Source organism: Telmatherina bonti (genome assembly GCF_933228915.1).
Source record: "Telmatherina bonti genome assembly, chromosome: 22".
NCBI lineage: Eukaryota > Metazoa > Chordata > Actinopteri > Atheriniformes > Telmatherinidae > Telmatherina > Telmatherina bonti.
Window position 1 is genome coordinate 30,526,414 of NC_136631.1, and position 19,285 is coordinate 30,545,698.

The following is a 19,285-nucleotide window of genomic DNA, read 5'->3' on the forward strand; positions in this document are numbered from 1 at the left end:
AGGTCCTAGACGGACATTACCTCCACCTCCACATGGTGAAGAGGTGGAGCAGGATAGCTCCTCGTGGAGCTCCCATGCTACTGGTCACCATGTCTGACCTGCAGTCTCACAGCCTGACGAGAAGAAAAGGTTTCTGTTTTACTGTTTATCCCCAGTGCAGACATAGAAAGAACACATCAGATGTTTTCAGGACACAACCAGGACTTCCAGAAACTCCTTCAGTGTTGCTTTAAATTCCTTTGACCAGTTTTGATCTAGTCTTCTCACCAGTTAAGTGGGGATGTTTAGCTAAACCATCAGAAAGGTTTTAAAACCCTTCTCCTGACTCTGTGAACCGGAACTGCTGCTGCAGGACAAACAGAATACATGTCAGGAAGATGGTTTCAGAGACAACTGAGCCACAAATCAGCAAAAGTTGTTTGATACCGTTTTTCAGGTGTCCCAGGTGACAGCACCGACAACTGACGAGAGACGGGAGGTGGAGAAGCAGGTGTCAGTGGAAGAACTCCCCAAAAAGGAAGTTTTTGAAAGGTACAATAAATGATGACGTATTGGTTTTCATATTGTCTGAAGTGTTCTGAGATAACGTTTGTGTTATTGCTGCATTTCATTTCAGTTCACTTTGTTTTATGTCAAAATCTTTAGATATGAAAACTGTAAAAGGACCCTGCAAGCCCAACTGGCTAAGAATGAGCAGAGCTTCAAGGATGTTCCCTCTGACTCTGTATCCCTGAAGGCCCTGCATACACGGCTCCAAGAAATACAGGTACAAGTTTGTCATTTTTACCAGATGAGGATTCATCACTTCATTAACACTGAGGTCCATTTGTTCAGCATTCGGTTGCATGCTTGCGTTGCAACCAACCTGTCAACGGTCCAATCTATGTTTATTCTTCAGTTCTTGAGGCAGGAGAGCGAACAGCTGTGGTCTGAGTATTTAAACCAGTGCTCGGAGTGTTCCCAGTTGAGCAGGGACATGTCTGTGGAGCAGGAGAAGACCGAGCTGCAGGACCAGTGGCGCAGCCAACAGACGAACCTTCAGCGGAGAGGCAGCTCCCTGAGCGCTGCTCTTAGACAGATCGATTCCACGGAGAACCACATGGTGGACTTCAGCGACCACTTGGACCGATACCTGAGACAACCGAAAGACATCACTGGCTTCACACTGGCCAACAGCAACATCCTGAAGGACATCAAGGTTTGATGTTCGCTGCAGGATTGTTTCTTTTGTTGAAATCAGATTTACTGGAGTTTCATGTCCATAAGTCATCGCACACTATGCTCTGTCTTAGGAACTGGATGACAACATTCAGAGTGAGCTGGACCAGCTAACCAGACTCGACCCTGAATCCAGTGATCTGGACCCTAGAGAACGCTTCCCTCTAACCCGGGAGGTTGAGACTCATAAAGCAAGCCTTGATCAACTCCGACAGCAGGTCCGCAAGAGCGAAGCAGCTGCCCGCGCCCTGGACCGCTTCCTTATGTCGCTACGTGCTGTAAATGAAGACGTTTCAGGGGTGCAAGGCGCCCCCTGCAGTGACCCCGCAGTGCTGCAGGATTGTCGTTCCAAGTTGGCTCTGATCAAGCAGAATATTGATAGTCTGAAGGATAAGGCACCTCAGCTGGATCTGCTCCTGCAGGGAGCAAGGCTCACGGTGACCAGGGATGGGGTCCCTGCCTCCTGCCTCGACATGGTGACTGCCCTGCTGAGAAGACTGGAGGAGGCTGACAGCGGGCTGGCCAGCCAGCAGAAAGGACTTCAGAAAGAGTGTCAAAGCAGATCGTTAGGTTTGAGGAAGAGGATGATGTTGGGGGAGCTGAAGAAGCTGCAGGATACGATTGAAGAACAAGGCCTGAAAGAACCCACCATGCCCGCTGTGCAACACAGGTGTGGGATGTTTATGGTGCTGCGCTAGTCTTATCTTGTTGGTTGTTTCCAGGTCTTTTCCATGCGGTTTATTTGCATTTTATCTTTTTATTCCAACATTATTCCACAAAATAGCTTTTTTTCCACTTCCATTTCACCTGCAAGATGACTTTAAACTCATACACACGTTTAGAACAACCATTTCAGTGCAATACCAGAATTACTTCCCGAGACTGCTGTGATGTTTAAATATTCTTGTATTTTCCAGACTCTGTGTGCTGTCAGACTTGGAAGGCCAACTGCAGGCTCAGCACTCGGACCTTAAGAGCCTCCGTGAACTGCAAGAGAAGCAGGGAGAAGGAGAAAATGTTCTTGAGGAGGTGGAGGCTCAGTGGAAAAAGACTGAAAGAGCTCTTTCTGAAAGGTAATGTGGCCACTAGAACCAAGTTCAGTAGTTAAAAACTATTTGGAAACAAGCACCTGCGAGGTCACCTCAGGGGTACAACTGGCGAACACCCCACTTTTACTGAACATTTGTTCAGAAATAGACATAAATGTGAAAACTCATGCCTTCCCAGACCTTCGGGGTTTTAGATACATATTAAAAATGCATCTCAAAATCTTCTTTGTTGCAGGAGGAAGCAGTGCAATGTTCTGTTAGAACTTCTGAAGAAGTTCCAGACCTGCCGCAGTCACCTGAGCAACACCATCCAGAAAGCAGAGCAAGCAATCAGCGATCAGGCTTCATACATGGGCAAAGACAACTTGCAAAGAACCATGACAAAGGTGGATCTAAAACTGACTGTTGCATGCCTCAAACAGAGAAAAATGTTTTTATACGTCATTCAAGTTTTCCCGCTATATAACACGTACATTTCTGCAGGTGTGTGATATTAAGGAGGAGCTGGGTGGTCTCGGTGGGCAGATAGAAGAGATGAGGGCTGTTTCCAAACAGCTTCAGTCTGAACTAAAGAAGTTCCCAAACTGCAGCGAGACTCCCTTTGAAGCAGTGGCTGACATACTGATGGACAATTGGCTTGACGTATGAATCTGTTTGCTCTTTTACTTACCTAATATTGCTTATTTCTTACCTTTTATCTTACATAAGAGGAGAATTCTGAACTATTGGTGGGATACCAACTTTTTTACCAATATCATTTGGTGGGATGCCAACGTTTTACTGGGATTTCTGTTCCTCTTGCAGGTGACAGAGAAGACAGACGTGTACATGGATAACCTGCGGGTGGGCCTGGAGCTTTGGGAGAAGGAACTGATGCTGGGAAGAGAGGTGGACAGTTGGGCTGGAGCCAAGCTTGCCCTGTTTGCAGAGAGTCATCCCTTCAACAACGAACAACAAGTGCTCGCCATGAGGGTAGGACGTCGAAATTAAAGGGACAATTGCGTCTGAACAAGCAGCTGCTTATCGTCCAGACACATTCCGTCATGCACCGAGATCCCCATTTTATCCTATAACAAGTCACAACAAATATGTCTGGTTTGTAGGATGAGATTCATGCCAATGAGGAAAATATTGCACATTTTCACAAGAAATCTGTGGAGATCCAGGAGATGCTGCAAAGTCAAGATGCTCCTTTGGAGCTGCAGGTAAGTGGACACTTTTTTTTTTGTCTGTTTCCGTATGAAATGCTGAGGTACCTAGTTTCTCTGCTTATCTACAACCTCGGCACCTTCAAGGTGATGGAGACCCAGCTGAGGAAGAGAATGGAGCAGGTCAAGGAGTTGTTTACCGACTGCACAGATCTTTTTGAAGAGCTGGTGGCTGTGAGGAAACATCTTTCTGAGAAGATAGAAGAGTGTCAAACAGCCATAGAGAACATCCAGTTGTGTCTCAGTAAGATCGATGCTTCAGAGGCAAAACTTGAAACCCATATCCAGGTGGGCCGTCTATCTCACCAAACTACAGTACAGCACTTCCACATCTGATAGTTCACTAACAAACGTCTTGTCATGTCAGGATCTGTGTGATGACTTGGAGTCTCAGGAAGAGCAGGCAGAGGCTGTGTTGAAAGAGGTGACACTGGTTTCCAGCGTGGCCAGTCCGCAGGTGTTGGAGGAACTGTCTGTTGACTGCAGCAGGCTGAGGGAGGCTGTGTCCAGAACCAAAGACATGATCCACCGGAAGAGAGATGAGAGGGACAAAGGCCTGCTCAAAGTTATCAATGGTGAGAGTTTCAGTCGATGTTGTGAGAAAAGAAGAAAAGAAAATTGTGAGATGAAATTTTGGGGAAAAAGTAGATGGTGGAGAATAAAGCCATGCGTTGAAACTAAACAGCAGAAGTACCCTTTTGAATTTAAAAACAAAATCTGGTCCTTGAAATCTACTATCCTGCAATATTCAGATGCAACCTTTCTCCAACACACCCGAATCAAATGAATGGCTTGTTTCATACTTCTGATGTTTGCTGTCCAGTAATATACTTGGAAATTAGGTAATGTGAGATCACCTAGTTTCTTTGGTCTTTTGTAAAGAGAGTTATATAATCTAGCCATTTTTGCAGCAGATAAAGGTGGTAACTAATCAGTCTATTCAGTTAAAATAAGATTTTGAGATAAAGACTAGGATATACTGAAATAAAAAGATACATTTTGAAGGTAGAACTATTTTTATAGAGTTAAACAGCCTGAAAGGCATAGTCAAGTAAAGAACAGCATTCATCTGGCTTCACTTTTTCAAGAAGTGAGGTAAAATTGACCTTAAACAGGTCTTTATAGTAACGTGTAACAATTATACCCAAGTACATAAACTGCATACATCCCTTTGAATGGAAGGTGAGAGAGGCTTCGATCTGGGGTGAACTTGTAGAGAAAATATTACATTTTTTTTCCTAAATTCAGGTTATATCCTGAAGCCTTTCCAGATCTGGAAAAAAGACGTTTACAAGGGGTGGAACAGATATCAGTGGATCTGAGACATTCAGTAGAATATCATCGGCATATCGTGACATTGTGTGTTCCTGATCATCTCTGATGCCACTATGCACCTCCTGGTAATGGCATAACAAGACGTTTGATAGCTGGAGCAAAGAGTAACTGAGAGAGTCAGCATCTCGGTCTGGTGCCTCGTTTCAGAGGGAAGTATGAAGAAAAAGTATGATTTGATCTGATAAAAGCCCCCAGTGCTCCAATGACTACGGTTGATTTCAACTTCCAGGCTTTCTTTGGTTCTCCAGATCTCAGCCATCTCATTCTCCACCATCTTGGGAAATGTTCCTTTTTTAGACTTAGGGGTCTCCAGTCCATATTCTGCACAGATGTTCCTGTATACTGTGCTGGCTAGCTGGTTATGGCATTCCATGTATTCTTTACCAGCCAGTATCTTGCAACCTGCTGTGAGGTGCTGCATTGTTTCAGGGCTTTCTTTTCACAGTCTGCACCTGGAGTCCTGCCTGGTATAGTAGATCTGGGCCTCAATAGCCCTGATACTCAAGACTTGCTGCTGTGCTGCCATGATGAGCTCCATTGTGCTGTCATTCAGTCCAGCCCTCTCTAGCCATTGGTAGGACTTGTTCATATCAACCACTTCAGTTCTCTGTTGGTGGCACATCCCATGCAGGGGCTTTTCCTCTGGTGATGGTTGCTCCATTTTGTTTTCCTCCAGGTTCCAGTGCCTGAGACGTTCACTCAGTGCTTCATCCCTTGGTGTTTTCTTCCTGATGTATTCATGGAGCTTGGATGTTTCTTGGATAGTAGCCCTGATGGTCACTACTCCTTAGCCTCCCTCTTTGCATGTAGCGTGTAGTCGGTGGACACTGGACTTGGGGTGGAACCCTCCGTGTATGATGAACAGCTTCTGTGTTTTAAATTCTGTGGTCTGAGTTTCCTTCTTTGGCCATCTTATTATCCCAGCAGGGTATTGGATCACTGGCAGGGCGTTGCTGTTGTTTGCCCAGATCTTGTTCTTGTCATTGAGCTGACTTCTCGGTACTTGCCTTGTTGCAGGAATTGGGCTGTGGCAGCTTTCCTTGTGGCCTCTTCATGGTTGCCATTTTCCATTTGCTTGTGGTATGTCAAGGTACTTGTTATCCTGCCTTCCAGAAGTACAGTACTTTCTGTATAGACTACCTTCCCTGTCTTTGTTATTATTCGACCGTATTTTTCTGAATGTTTGAATGACAGTGCCTGTCCCTGCTGAAGATCCTGGTGGTGTGGATCAGTGAGTTATTGTCTCGCTCACTCCTTGTGTACAGCTTGATGTCATCCATAGATGACTGATGTTGGCCATCCCTGAGTCGGTATCCATGGTCAGTCTTGTTGACTGAGGACGTTCAGACCGATACAGAACAGCAGCGGGGACAGGGCATCTCCTTGGTATATGCCACATTCGATGGAGACTTGTGCAATTGGCTTGAAGTTGGCCTCCATGGTGGTCTGCAACAGCCTCATTGAGTTTGCAACAGAGGCTCTTTGAGTTCTGTTGATCTTGTACAGCTTCAGACATGCCAGGATCCATGTTTGTGGTACTGAGTCATAGGCTTTCTGGTGCACAGGTTTGTCTGTCTTAAGTATTCAACTTTCATACAAAAATGCAAACTTTGATAATTCGTAGGCAATGAATCTAGTTAATGTATCAATTAATGTGCATGGATGGAAGTTAAAGAGCATTTTGTGAAGATTCATCTCACCACCCAATCTAAAAGATCTGAGATTCCAATCCAGCTTTCTTTCTGTTCACCTGATGGCTGGAAATTTATCCGCTATTGTTCCCTCTCTATAAAATCTTTTGCTGATCAGACATATTTCTTTTCCCCTCTAGATGAAAAGCAGTCATTTGAGGAATGGTTCCAGGATCTACAGCTGTTAGTCAATGAGTGCTTTGAGAACCCAGAGAGCAGAGATGACGTGGAAACCTCTGCGCAAAGACTAAATGTAAGAAGAAGTTACAGATTTGCTTTAACCCATAAGAACCCAGCATGACACAGTTTCTGAGACCTTTTCACCACTTTATGATAAAAACTTTGCTCAAAGTCCTGTGAAAAAGAATCTGAATTTTGTCTTCTGCCCCTTCATGAACACCAGGAAGCCTTTTTGACAAATCATATGATATTAAATGGTAAATAACCTTAAATGATGTTTATAATTTTGTTAATATTTTGTGAAAGGGGCAAATAAAGACCTCATATTCAGAATTTTTTTAAAACTTTTTTTTAAATTTACCTTTTTTTTATGTTTATGGGTTAAACTGCTGAATGATTTGTGAGTTCTGACGCCTTTACTCATGTCCATCAGGGTTTCTTAAAGGCCAATGATGCAGAGCAACGTCTGGATCAGCTGAAAGAACAGCTGGAGAGAGGCAGTGAGCAGATTCCTCCCCAGCAGCTCTCTGAGCTCACCACCTGGCTGAAGGAGCAGCAGGAGGAAGTGGCCACATTTAGGACCCACTGCCAAAACAGGCAGAAGCAGATGGAGTCACTTCTCGATGACTTGAACTGGTAATCACCTTTGTGATTTCCTATACATGTACTCCGCTGATTAACACTGTCACAGACTGAAGAGAAATGTTCTAACCAGACCAAATGGTTTCTGTCCAGTCTGCAGAAGCAGCATGACAGCTTTTCTGAGTGGCTTCAGACAAAAGAAAAACTGTCTGTTGTGTCAGAAAATGTGAAAAATCTCCTCAGAGAGCTTCAGGATGAGCGGTAAGACTCAGCATTCAGTGTGAACAACATAAATTCTTCTTCACATATTTAGAATCCAGAAAAATAAAAGAAAATTAAGTCATGGAGCACATGGTGACGAGTTTGTTTGTTCCTCTCACGTCATGTTAGCAGTCGAGCTGAGACCCTCAGTGACCTGTTAGCTTCAGTACGCAGACAAGGCGTCCGAGCAGACATCCTCCTGAAGGACGGAGACAACCTGATTCAACGGCACAGAAACCTGGAGGCTAAACTGAAGAAACAGGTCGAGGCTCAGAGTGCTGCAGAGGGCGAATTCAACAGGTTTAAGACCGAGGTTGAGACCACCAGGGCCTGGATCCAGGACCTCTCAGAACCACTCATGACTCCTGGCAGGGATGTTGAGTTTGAGGAGATGAAGAGCAAAGCAATGGTAGGTGGCGGAAATTAAAGCTGAACTAATCCAAACAAATTTGTTTCCATGTCTGCAAAAACTTTGACCACGTTGACATTTTTTTATGTCATGACTGAGAAAAGCTGAACAAGATCTCAAACCTTTTCTGAGGTCACTCTGGGTGTGACGACGTGCTTTTGTCCCGATTCGATTCCGATATTTTGGGTGCCGATTCAATTTTAATTGCAATTCTCACAATTCTCCGCTATTACTGATTTCTGTAGGTGGAACAGTGGTTAGTACTGTGGCCTTACAGCATAAGGTCACTGGTTCAATCCTTGGCTGGGGAGGGGTTTGGTCAGTGGCTTTTCTGTGTGAAGTTTGCATGTTCTCCCTGTGTATGCGTGGATTCTCTCCAGGTACTCCAGCTTCCTCCCACCGTCCAAAGATATGCATGTTAGGTTAATTGGTTACTCTAAATTGCCCGTAGGTGTGAGTGGTTGTTTGTCCCTGTGTGGCCCTGCGATGGACTGGCGAGCTGTCCAGGGTGTACCCTGCCTGTTGCCCAAAGCCAGCTAGGATAGGCTCCAGCTTCCCCACCACCCTGAATTGGATTAAGTGGTTCAGAAAATGAATGAATGAATGTAGATTAAAAACAAAAAAAAAATGTATACAATTTTTTTTTGCTCATTATTTTTCTTCATTTCAATGAGGAAAAAACAACACAGTAGTCAGATCATCATTCAGCTGCTATAATACCCAAGAAGACAAGTAAAAAGATAAAAAAAAAAGACAAAACTTTTATAGTGGATAAATTTTATTTATTTATTAAAAAATGCTTGATTTTTTTAACAAAAAAAAAAAAATTGATTTTAAAATTGTGAGGAAAAAAAATCCTGATTTCCGATTTTTCGATTTGATTTTCACACCCCCAGAAGTCACACTGTTACAGTAAATGTGGAAGAAATGATGCTCAAACATTGGCAAGACTCAACGTTTGGATGTAGAAGGCTGTTTAATCAGAGTTTCCACATATGCATTTCTATTAGATTATTTGTTCTTGTGAACAGAATGAGGTTGTACTGGTGAGAAATCCTTCAGGAGAGAACTGAAAAAAATCCCTGTGGGGCTTCAATCCAAACATGGCTTCAATGTTGTTTTTACCAGGTTGTTCTAAACTCCAAACCAGACGGAGACTCTAAAATGAATGACCTGAGAAGACAAATGGAAAGTCTGTGTGAGCAGGAAAACCTAGAAGAGAGCTTGAAACAAGGAGCCCAGCTGTTTGTGAGAGATGCAGAGAATGAGTGGAGGACTGCCCTCCATGTGGCTGGGGAGGCTTTCAGTCGCGCAGAAACACAAGCGTCGCTGGACAAAGACTTTCAAGCTTTCCAGTCCCACAATGAAAGTTTTCAGTCCTGGATCGAAGACCAAACCGTGAACCTGGCATCTCTTGGTGGCTGCATGCAAGCTGAAGAAAAGATGAAGATTGCACAAGTGAGTTAAAAAGTGCATGTAGGTCAATGTGGTGAGTGTGCAGCGAATGCAGTCTTGCTTTGAGGATGAGGCAGTCTTTAAAAGGGCCATTTGTTCCCTTCAGGCTGTTCTGAGCTGCAGGTTTCATGGAGACTCAGTGCTCCAGGATCTGAAGCAGCAATGCCAGAGTCTGTGTGACAAGCAGGGCTTGGACTCCAGCAGGAGGCAGGAAATTCACAAAGCAGTCAAACACAGAGAAGAGCAGTGGTGCAAAGTCCTGCAGGCGGCAAAGGAGGCTCTCAACCAGGCGGAGATGAAAGCTGCTTCAGAGAAGAACTTTGACGCTTTCAAAGAACAAAATGAAACCATCCAGTCTTGGATCAGAGAGCAGAAGCAGAAACTGTTGGTTGTTGGTAGTCACATGCAGGTGGAGGAGAGGCTGCAGGTGGTGGAGGTGAGTTCAGTCGTCAGGACAGATCTCAGCTGGGAACTTTCTGTTCTGGATCAAAAGTCACACTTTCAAACAAATGTTTTGTTTAGTCATTTAACATTTTTCTTATATTAAAATCAAACTAAGTCAGTTCACACAGTATTTTTTCTGATCAAAGATGATATTTCTGCCAATGCTGAAGACATTCAGGAACACATATTGCCAAAGCTCACTTAATCTTATTATTATTCCACTTCCTCTGTTTCAGTCATGAATTTCTGAGCATAACTTATTGGACATTTTGTAGAAAACTCAAAGAAACGAAACATCATATGACTCGATCGGGAGAAGTGTGCTTTGCATTTGGGTAGAATAGCTCTATAATTTAATAATAAAAAAACAGTTCCACTTATAATTTATTTCATATAAAAAAGTCACTCAACATTTAAACAGGTCACACAAAAGTAAACACTTCATATGCTTGAAAGGGCATTCTGGTATCCATGTGGTATCCAATCATAGTTTGCATTTTATTCAAGGTTAACATTTCCAATCAAGTCAAAACCAACAGAAATTTTGGCCTTTGGCATGGCGTCATGCCATCACTGGTGACACCGTTTTTTGTGGGAAGACACTGCTAATATGAATCTCATTGGAATCATGCTCATAACCTCCCATGTACAGTAATGTGTGGTGATACACACCAACATCATACATTCAGTGTTGTGAGTGTCCATACATCGCTTATATATCACATTATGAGGATACAACATGCACAACTTTTCTCACAAAACAGAGACATGAGTGAATCAACAGTAACTATTTCTGGATCCTCATCGTCAGGCTGTCATGGCTTCTGAACCGGAAGGAGAGTCCAGACTTTGTGACCTGAAGAGACGATGTAAGAGTCTGTGTGAGAACCTGGAGGAGAGCAGGAAGCTGGATGTGCAGCAGCTGCTCCAATCCACAGTGCAGCAGTGGAGAACAGCTCTGCAGACTGCCAGACAAGCAGAAGTCAGAAGCCTTGCAGATGACTTTGACACCCAGAGCAGAGACACTGATTCCTGGATCAGAGGCAAACAGCAGAAGCTGCAGTCTGTGGGCAGTCACACTTCACCTGAGGAGAGAAGCAAGACAGCTCAGGTAAGCTGAAACACGACGACGGTTGTAGGGTTTCTCTTTTGTTTCTGTTTGTTTTGTTGTTTGACATGAACAGTTTTCTTTTTATTGCACATGAAGATCATCTTGACCTCCAGACCAGAAGGAGATGTTAAGGTCAACAACCTGAGGAGACGAGGCCAGACTTTGTGTGACCATCCAGATGCTGATGAGGACAGGAAAGTCCAGGTCCAGCAGACAGTTAAAGACACTGAGGAGCAGTGGAGGACAGTCCTGCAGGCGGCCAAACGTCTCGAAGCTGCTGCAGCAGCTCAGATTGCTGAGGAGACTGAGAGGAGAACATTGGAGGTGATTACTGATTACTGAGAAGAATTATGTTGTTAAAGAACATCTGGATCCCCTTGACTGTCTTCACACAGTTGAACAGTTTGATCTCAGCACGGTAACCTGAAAATAATGTAAACATCTGATTTACCCTGTATTCACCCTGGACTTTAGTGTACAGACAGACAGACTTTTTATTTGATTCTTTATTGAACCAGTCTGAATATGAGCATATTTATTCTCATAGCTGAAAGAATTTGACGCCCACCATCAGGACACCGCTCGCTGGCTGGAAGATCTGCGACGACAGCTGGAGTCTCTGGGAAACCAAACCCAAACTGAATACAGACTGCATGTTGCAAAGGTGAGTCAGGAGGTCAGAATTACACATAAAACGCCACGCCACGCCACGCCACGCCACGCCACGCCACGCCACAAAACAACACGACACGACATGAAACGAAACGACATGAAACAACACGATACGAAACAACACACTGTGATACGCCACGCCATGACACGAAACAACAAACAACATGTCACGACACACCACGACACAAAATGACACGAAACGACACGATACGACACGTCACGACACGTCACGACACGTCACGACACGGTCAGTTTCAAGTCAGCATTTTGCAGGAGCAACAGGGATCCTCCACATGGTGTGAAACGAGAGAATTGGTCCTTTTTCCTCCAGTGGCTGCGTCCCTTGTTGGACACTGTGACTGTACACTAGTGTCTCTACATGGCTAGCATTGAGTTTTTCCATGCTGTTTCTGGATTCGCTGTTCAGGATTCACTCCCCTCTGCTGCACAAAATGCAGGTTATGAATGACATGAAATCATTGAAATCCCACCAGGGAATGTCATTAAAAGGTTTTCCTTGATCTTTATTAAACTGGATCCTCTTTTATTTAAAACAACAGAAGCCGTGGCTGAAGTAAATGAAACTAGATAATAAACACTGCGTACATTCCAGACAGTCCAGCATATGTCACACAAAGCCGATGCAGATTTATGGTTCGCTTCCCACAAAGAAATGGAGGCACCAAAATGGCCCCACATCCAGCAGATACAAACGCTTCATTCTAAGAGAATAAAAGCACAACGGTTGTTTCAGTGACGTGATTAGATACCAAAGAAACCCAACTTTTTGTTACACGCAGGTTTTTTGTCGTTGCCTTGGATTTTTTTACATGCTGTAACTTTAGAGTGAAGATGCAAGAAGCTGAAAGGTTCATGAATAAATAATTTCTCATATGAAATGAGGACATTTTGATGTCATGGTAACCAACTGTCCCTGGTCTGTCAAAGTAGTGGCACTGAGCTCACATTTGAGATGCCTCCATCCTCGTCAGTCTAGTGAGGCTGTTACTGATTCAGGTCCATGTTCGCGGTGTTAGAGACCACTACGGATCCTCTCTGATGTCTGATGGTGAAGTGGAACTGTGAAGGAGAAAGAGGAGCTAACAGCTCTGGAAAGTGTCCAAACCCAGTCCTCCAGGTCTGCTGTGCTGCAGGTTTGGAATGATTCCTGCTGCAGCACAGGAACTCAGATAGATCAACATGCTTGTTAGAACTTCACAACACCCTTCCCATGAGAGCCATTTTAATCTGCATCATGTGTGTTGCATCTCAGAGACATCTAAAACCTGCAGGACGACTGGAGCTGGAAGTTTGCACTTCCTAGCCTAGGTCGGGGGGGGCAATATAACATTTATAATATTTATTTATATTCCAGACTGTTATGAGCTCCAAGCCTGAAGGGGACTCGAGGATCCAGAAGCTCAGGAGACAGAGTGAGAGTCTGAGGATCCAAGACCTTGAGGAATGTAAAAGACAAGAGGTGCAGCAAGCAGTAACAGACACAGAGGAGCAGTGGTTGAAGGTCCTGCAAGATGCTGAACAAGCCTCAGACCAAGCGGAGAGACGCTGCGCTCTGGATGGTCAGCTGAGGGACTTTGAAGTTTTGATGGAAGACACCAAAGACTGGTTGGAAGAGAAGTGGAAAAGTCTCCTCTCTCTGGACATTCAGGCGGATCCACAGCAGGCCATGAACACTTCACAGGTCAGTCTGAACAAGAAAAAGTTCACAAAGGCAAAAAACAGCAAGAAAGGTTTCATTCATTCTGAGTTGACTGATCTGTGTTTAATCATCAGAGCATCCTGAGCTGCAGACCTGCTGGAGAGTCCAAGCTGGCAGAGCTGAGAAGATGCAGCCAGAGCCTGTCCAACCAGCAGGACCTGGAGGAGCACATGAGACCAGAGGCTGAGCAGACGGTACGAGACTCAGAGGAGCACTGGAAGATGATCCTGCAGACGGCTGAAAACACTCTGAAGGAAGCGGAGGTCCAGGAGTCGCTGTGCAGGGAGCTGGAGACCTTCCATGCCCATGCAGAGAACACCAGGACCTGGGTGGAAGGCATGAAGAGACGAGCAGAGTCCATGCAGGGGGGGACTCTCGGCAGCAAGACTGAAATAGAAGAAAGACTAAACACTGCACAGGTAATTATAAATAAAACCGTTTATTTCTTTAAGTTTGCAAACTTAACGAAGAACCCAGTACTGTGTCAGAGCTGCTGGTTTATAAGCATGGAGGCCTCACGGTTGCATGACAGCTGTTTATATGTGACTTGTAGACCATCCTGAGCTCACGGTCGAATGGTGACACCCAAGTGATGGAGCTGAAGAGGAGAACTCAGAGTCTCTGTGAGCACGAAGGTGTGGAGGATGACAAGAGATCAGAAGTGGAGCAGATGGTCAGAGAGGCGGAGACACAGTGGAGGATGGCTCTTCAGGCTGCTGAGGAGACGAGGAGGTAGATAAAACTTCTTTCACTGCATCAGTTTATCAGTAAGAGCTAAGTAGTAAAGTGTCTTGTCCTGGCTCCTCCCTCTGTCCTGGCCCCTCCCCCTGCAGTGGCTCCTCCTCCTGCATTAGCTCCTCCTCCTGTCCTGACCCCTCCCCCTGTCTTAGCTCCTCCCTGTCGTGGCTCCTCCCCCTCTGGTTCTGCTCCTTGCGTGATCCAAGGCTTTTTTATTCGCAGCTTTTTCCACCAACGATTTTCTCTTTCTCGGCTGTTTAGCAGGAGGAGGCAAATAAACCGAGCCGGGTCGGAGAAATCCTTCCTGCATTTTCTCAGCCATGTTTGCCGTCCGACTTTCTTCTTCACTACTTTGTATTTTCATCCTAACACGCTGTTTATATGCAGGGTGTGGCTATCAGGTATGCGCTGCTGGAGGGGGAGGAGGGGAGCCGGGAGAAGAAGCTACGGAATATAAGAAATGAACTCCATTTGGGTCGGAACGTTTGGATTGGTCAGAGTTTTTACAGATTTACAGTAAACTGAGGGGTCTAACTATATTTCTTATCGTTCATGATAACAGAATGTATAGACTACTATCAGGACAAGGAACCACTTCACCCAGAGGAACATGTCTCTGAGCAACATTACCTGCTGTAGCTTTAACTTTAAAACTGCCAAATCGCTGGTGCCATGAAGGTCCAGCACTTCCATGAGCAACAGTTTCTCAGGAATGGAAGTGTTTAATCTGTGGGTTTTACAGCCTTTTGGTCATCTACAGAAGATTTCCAGACGTTATGACGAAGCCACTTCCTGTCAAACATTCAGCCAATCAGATGGCTTAAACTGATGCATGTTGGCACCAAAACGAGCTGAGATGGAGTCGGTGTTGGGAGGTTAGTGGTTCAGGAGACAGGATGAGCTTCTGTGTGTCTGTGGCAGCATTAATGACTGAACCGCAGAAAAGAGCTGGCAGAAAAGAGCTGGAGATACTTTCTGTCCTGGGGTTTTTCAGCGTCACTAGTTTTTGTCCTGAAAGCGGAGACTTGAGGGAAAGACGTGCAGATGTCTAAAGGCGTGGTGATCTGTGTGATATTTCTACAAAGTTCTCTTTAAACTGCTACATTTCTTATCTTTTTAACATTATTTTAGATAAACTGAGGTTGTCTTGACGAAGAAAATATCTGGATGTTGAACTTCTATTATTATTTTTACATAAAAACAATCAACAGAAGCAAATGGAAGAAAAACAGCAGAGTTAAAGGTGATGTGGACGTCTGACTTTCTGGTCTCTGCCATGTTAGAGAGCTGCAGGGCGTCGTGGAGCGCCTCGTCTCCTGCACCTACCAGCGAGATCAAGTCGACGCTCGTTTGGCTGAGCTGCAGAAGCAGACCTCAGAGCTCCCGCATGTCTTCCCCTGGCCGGGCCTGGGGGATCGACGGCAGGCTGTGGAACAAGCGCAGAACCTGCTGGACCAAAGCACAGCTTTGGGCCTGGTTGTCTCAGGGGTCCGCTCTCAGGTAAAGACCACCCCGACACAGACATTTCAGACCTCTGCCATGTTTGATGTTTAATGTAACATCTGAGTTACTTTTCCTGAATCTATTTTATGTAAATAAAGTGAATAAGATGAATTGTTGAACTGCAGTGACTTCAGATGTTACGTTATAATTAATATGCTTGGTGTCACATTCTTCCCAAGGCTGCAGAGCTGTATGAAATTACACAGGACCAAAGTTGGACAGATCCCTCGTGGGCTGACAAGGAGGAGGCCATCCCTGCCGTGCTGAGAGAGCTAACGGTGAGTTTGGCATCTTGCAGTAACAACTGACAACAGAAACTCACCGGCTTTCATATCAAGTCCACTTTGGCTTCTAGAAGGTCGGACTCTGTTTCACCTTCAGAACTGCCGAAAATTCTGGCATCATCGATTCAACAAGGGGTTGGAAACATTTCTCTGATATGTTGTGGGGGCGGTTTGAATCGAAAAAAACCTCCTGAAAATCGAGATTTTTTGCTTCACAATTTTAAAATCAATATTTTTTTTTAAAAATAAATAAAAAATAATCCTTTCTAAAAGTTTCTTTAGTCATTTCCATTGATCTTTTTACTTGTCTTCTTTGGCATAACAGCAGCAGAATGATGGTCTGGCTATTGGGTTGTTTTTTTTCCTTATTGAGAAAAAGTTTTGTTCATGTTGCAATTTAATCGAATTGACTCAAATCCTTTCTGTTCTTTCTAGCGTGCAAACATGACTGATATGAGACTCCCCTCCTCACATCCATGTATCTGTGGACAAGCCAGAGATAGTTTCATATTAAGTCTTGAGACATCACGTTACTTTCCTCTTAGACATCTTTTATTTTTAGATGTCTTTGAAATATTTTTACTTTAATAAAGTTTTTTTTATTTTTTTGTCCTTATTCTGCCCTTTGAGACCTTGTGATATAAAGGGTGATAACAATCTTAAGTATTATTGTTATTATTATTTGCTTCCAGGCTGGATGTGTTGTGTGTGCAGAGATGATATTCTGCATATCTTAGTGGGAACCAGTGCTTGTTTGCCTTTCTGCAGTTTGTCTATCATCTCCAACCAGTCTGTCCATTCTCCTCTGACCTCATCTGGTCGAGACAGCTGCTGTTTACAGGATAGTTTCTGTCTTTCAGATCACTCTATGTAAACCCTGCAGAAGGTTGTAAAAATCCCTTTACATCAGCAGTCAATAACCAGACTCCTAAATCTCCTTTCGTCATCGCTCTGATGCTCAGTTTAATCTGAAGCAGGTCATCTGGACCACGTATACGTGACTAAATGCTGCCGTGTGATTGGCTGATGGAACAGATGAACCTAATAAAGTGGCCACTGAGTGTATGAGATGCTTTTCAGAGGATTTAGCCTGCAAAAGGTTTCCACCTTGAACTTATGAAGCACAATAAAAGATTTACAACTGAGTAAACGTGATTATAACAGTGCTGCAGTCAAATACATACAACAAAGATCTTTTACTCCATTTTATTTACCATTGGATCGTTTTCGACCTGTTTGATGTCTTTCTGGACTAAATGATTTTAAACATTCACCACAATATAGTCATCTGTATTCTACTTATTTTATGTGACTTAATGAGCTGGAAAGAAACATTCCTGTCAGGTGATGGAAAAGTTATTCTGTTTGTAAAACTAAATACTGATCTTGTTCTCAGGACATTGTAGCGAACCTGGAGCACGGCATCCAGACGGAGCGACAGTGCACCCTGCTGATCGAGCAGCACGAAGCAGCTCAGGACTGGCTGAGGGAGCAGGTCAAAGGCCTCGGACCTCCTCCAACAGACAGACAGGGTCTTCAAAGTGCTGCCAATAACCTGAAGGTTAGAAAAAAACTCTGTTTTTACCAACAGTTTGCGTCTGTTTATCAGTCAGTTAAATGATGTTCTAAAGACATCAAACATCTGTTTCATTCTTGAAGATGTGATACATGAAGCAATCAGAGAATCTTTGCTGTGATAATAACAGTTAAAAACATGTCATTAAACTTGTACTGTAGTATTATTGTTTCCTTCCTTCCCTCTGGTTCCAGGCTTTGCTCCAGACCGTTGACAGGGAGCAGAGGGAGATGCAGGAGCTGGACTCAGCCAGAGACAGTTTGCTGAGTTTCTGCACGCCTGGCGGTCGGGATGCCCTGACCCTGGAGGTCAGCCACCTTCATGACCTCTGTGCCAGCTCAGAGCAGGAAGTGAGACAGCGCTTGAAGAGCTGTGAGACGCAGTTAGAGGAGATGGAGCGGGAGCTGGCCCAGGTAGCCCTGAGTCTGAAAGAGAGAGCGGCGGCGCTGCAATGGGAGCTGCGCTCTCTGGACCAGGCGCTCAGTTACAGCGAGCCGCAGAACAACATCGCTCAGCTGGAGCAGCACTGGAAAAGCCTTCAGGTCAGCAGCACTTTAAAAAACACAAAACAATAAGTACAGCATGTCCAGCTCCAAACCACAGAAGCATGTCACTGCAGCTGCGCTGTCATTGCCTTCCTGGTCAGATTACTTACTGTGTTGTACTGATGTGTTAGTAGTATTATTGTACTAACAGCATTACTAAGTGTGGTGCTGTTTTTCCTTCTGTTAGAACTGTGAGAAGTCATTGGAGGATTTGGGTGTAAAAGTTCAGGATCTGCACCAAGAAGTCAACTCCACATCTTCTAGCAAAGAGCTGCCGGCACATATAACCAGTGGAGTTGGATCGTTGTGCCAGCAGCACGCCAGGTACTTCTATATACACACATACATGTGGATAAAAGCGTCTGCTAAATGACTGTAGAATAGAATAGAATAGAATAGAATAGAATAGAATAGAACATGTCTGCGTGCGTGTTTTTGTTTTACCTCGAAGCGTGCCATCGTCCAATCCACCATCCATCCTCCCTCCAGGTTTTACCTCGTTGCAGATGTGGTAAATCAGACCTTTCAGCCATGAATAAAACCACACCAACTGGTTTTAATAAAAGATAGAAATGCTCAGCTCTGCTTTTAGTTTTCTTGTGTTTTGTGCTAAGTTTATTGTTTTCTTTATTTGTGTAAATCATGTGCACATAACTACCAATCTCACATCAAATACAGCCTCTTCACCTCCCTGCTGGGCTCTGCTAGCGTTCTCTTGTATGTTTTATGGCTTCTCAGATGCTGTTTCTGTATTTCCATTAGTTTTTCAGTTATTACACATACCAGCATCATACCTCGTTAGGTCACTCTGATCTCGCTCAATTCAGCAGTTCCCTTTTATTTATTGGATTCTGTGTTGTTTGAAACCTTTTGGAGGTTTGTTGAGCCTGGAACTGCAGTCCCATGTCTGTCCACACGTTTCACTGCTGCTGTATTCTGTATGGTAGTGCTGCTCTGTTCCATGCTCCTGTCTGCAGTTGCATGTATTTCTCATCTTGTAATGTTCATGCTGTCATCACGCAAATGGTTGCATTTATATTAAATGTAATTTCCATCTGTCTTCAGTCTGAAGTCCAGGCTGTGTGAGCATCAGGCGACCTGCTCTGCAAACACGGCCACCTATCTGCACGACTGCCTTCATCATTTGCAACAATGGAGCCAAACCAACCCGTCAGACTCTGTTTCATCTGTGCAGGTTCCTTTTTTCATTAACAATACAACACTACTTTTTCTGACTCCGTTGACAGTCACAGATGCACACACACAGTTGTGATGACTTAATATAACAGTTTCATTCTCCCATT

The 19,285-nt window shown here is 44.3% G+C and overlaps 1 protein-coding gene across 1 annotated transcript in view; it reads left to right on the forward strand.

Moving 5' to 3' along the window:
* The window catches only part of LOC306772265 (uncharacterized protein), a 203,972-nt gene that overhangs the window by 52,938 nt on the left and 131,749 nt on the right, over nucleotides 1–19,285 (forward strand). The window contains 29 exon segments of the mRNA XM_079261679.1: nucleotides 437–531; nucleotides 646–766; nucleotides 899–1,198; nucleotides 1,293–1,888; nucleotides 2,136–2,291; nucleotides 2,503–2,653; nucleotides 2,751–2,909; nucleotides 3,072–3,239; nucleotides 3,371–3,472; nucleotides 3,563–3,763; nucleotides 3,843–4,050; nucleotides 6,642–6,754; nucleotides 7,115–7,317; nucleotides 7,417–7,524; nucleotides 7,654–7,933; nucleotides 9,062–9,391; nucleotides 9,495–9,824; nucleotides 10,644–10,943; nucleotides 11,040–11,267; nucleotides 11,491–11,607; nucleotides 12,991–13,317; nucleotides 13,410–13,754; nucleotides 13,889–14,067; nucleotides 15,357–15,573; nucleotides 15,756–15,854; nucleotides 17,257–17,421; nucleotides 17,631–17,978; nucleotides 18,169–18,305; nucleotides 19,047–19,176. Of these exon segments, the coding sequence (XP_079117805.1) occupies nucleotides 437–531; nucleotides 646–766; nucleotides 899–1,198; nucleotides 1,293–1,888; nucleotides 2,136–2,291; nucleotides 2,503–2,653; nucleotides 2,751–2,909; nucleotides 3,072–3,239; nucleotides 3,371–3,472; nucleotides 3,563–3,763; nucleotides 3,843–4,050; nucleotides 6,642–6,754; nucleotides 7,115–7,317; nucleotides 7,417–7,524; nucleotides 7,654–7,933; nucleotides 9,062–9,391; nucleotides 9,495–9,824; nucleotides 10,644–10,943; nucleotides 11,040–11,267; nucleotides 11,491–11,607; nucleotides 12,991–13,317; nucleotides 13,410–13,754; nucleotides 13,889–14,067; nucleotides 15,357–15,573; nucleotides 15,756–15,854; nucleotides 17,257–17,421; nucleotides 17,631–17,978; nucleotides 18,169–18,305; nucleotides 19,047–19,176 (6,213 nt within the window).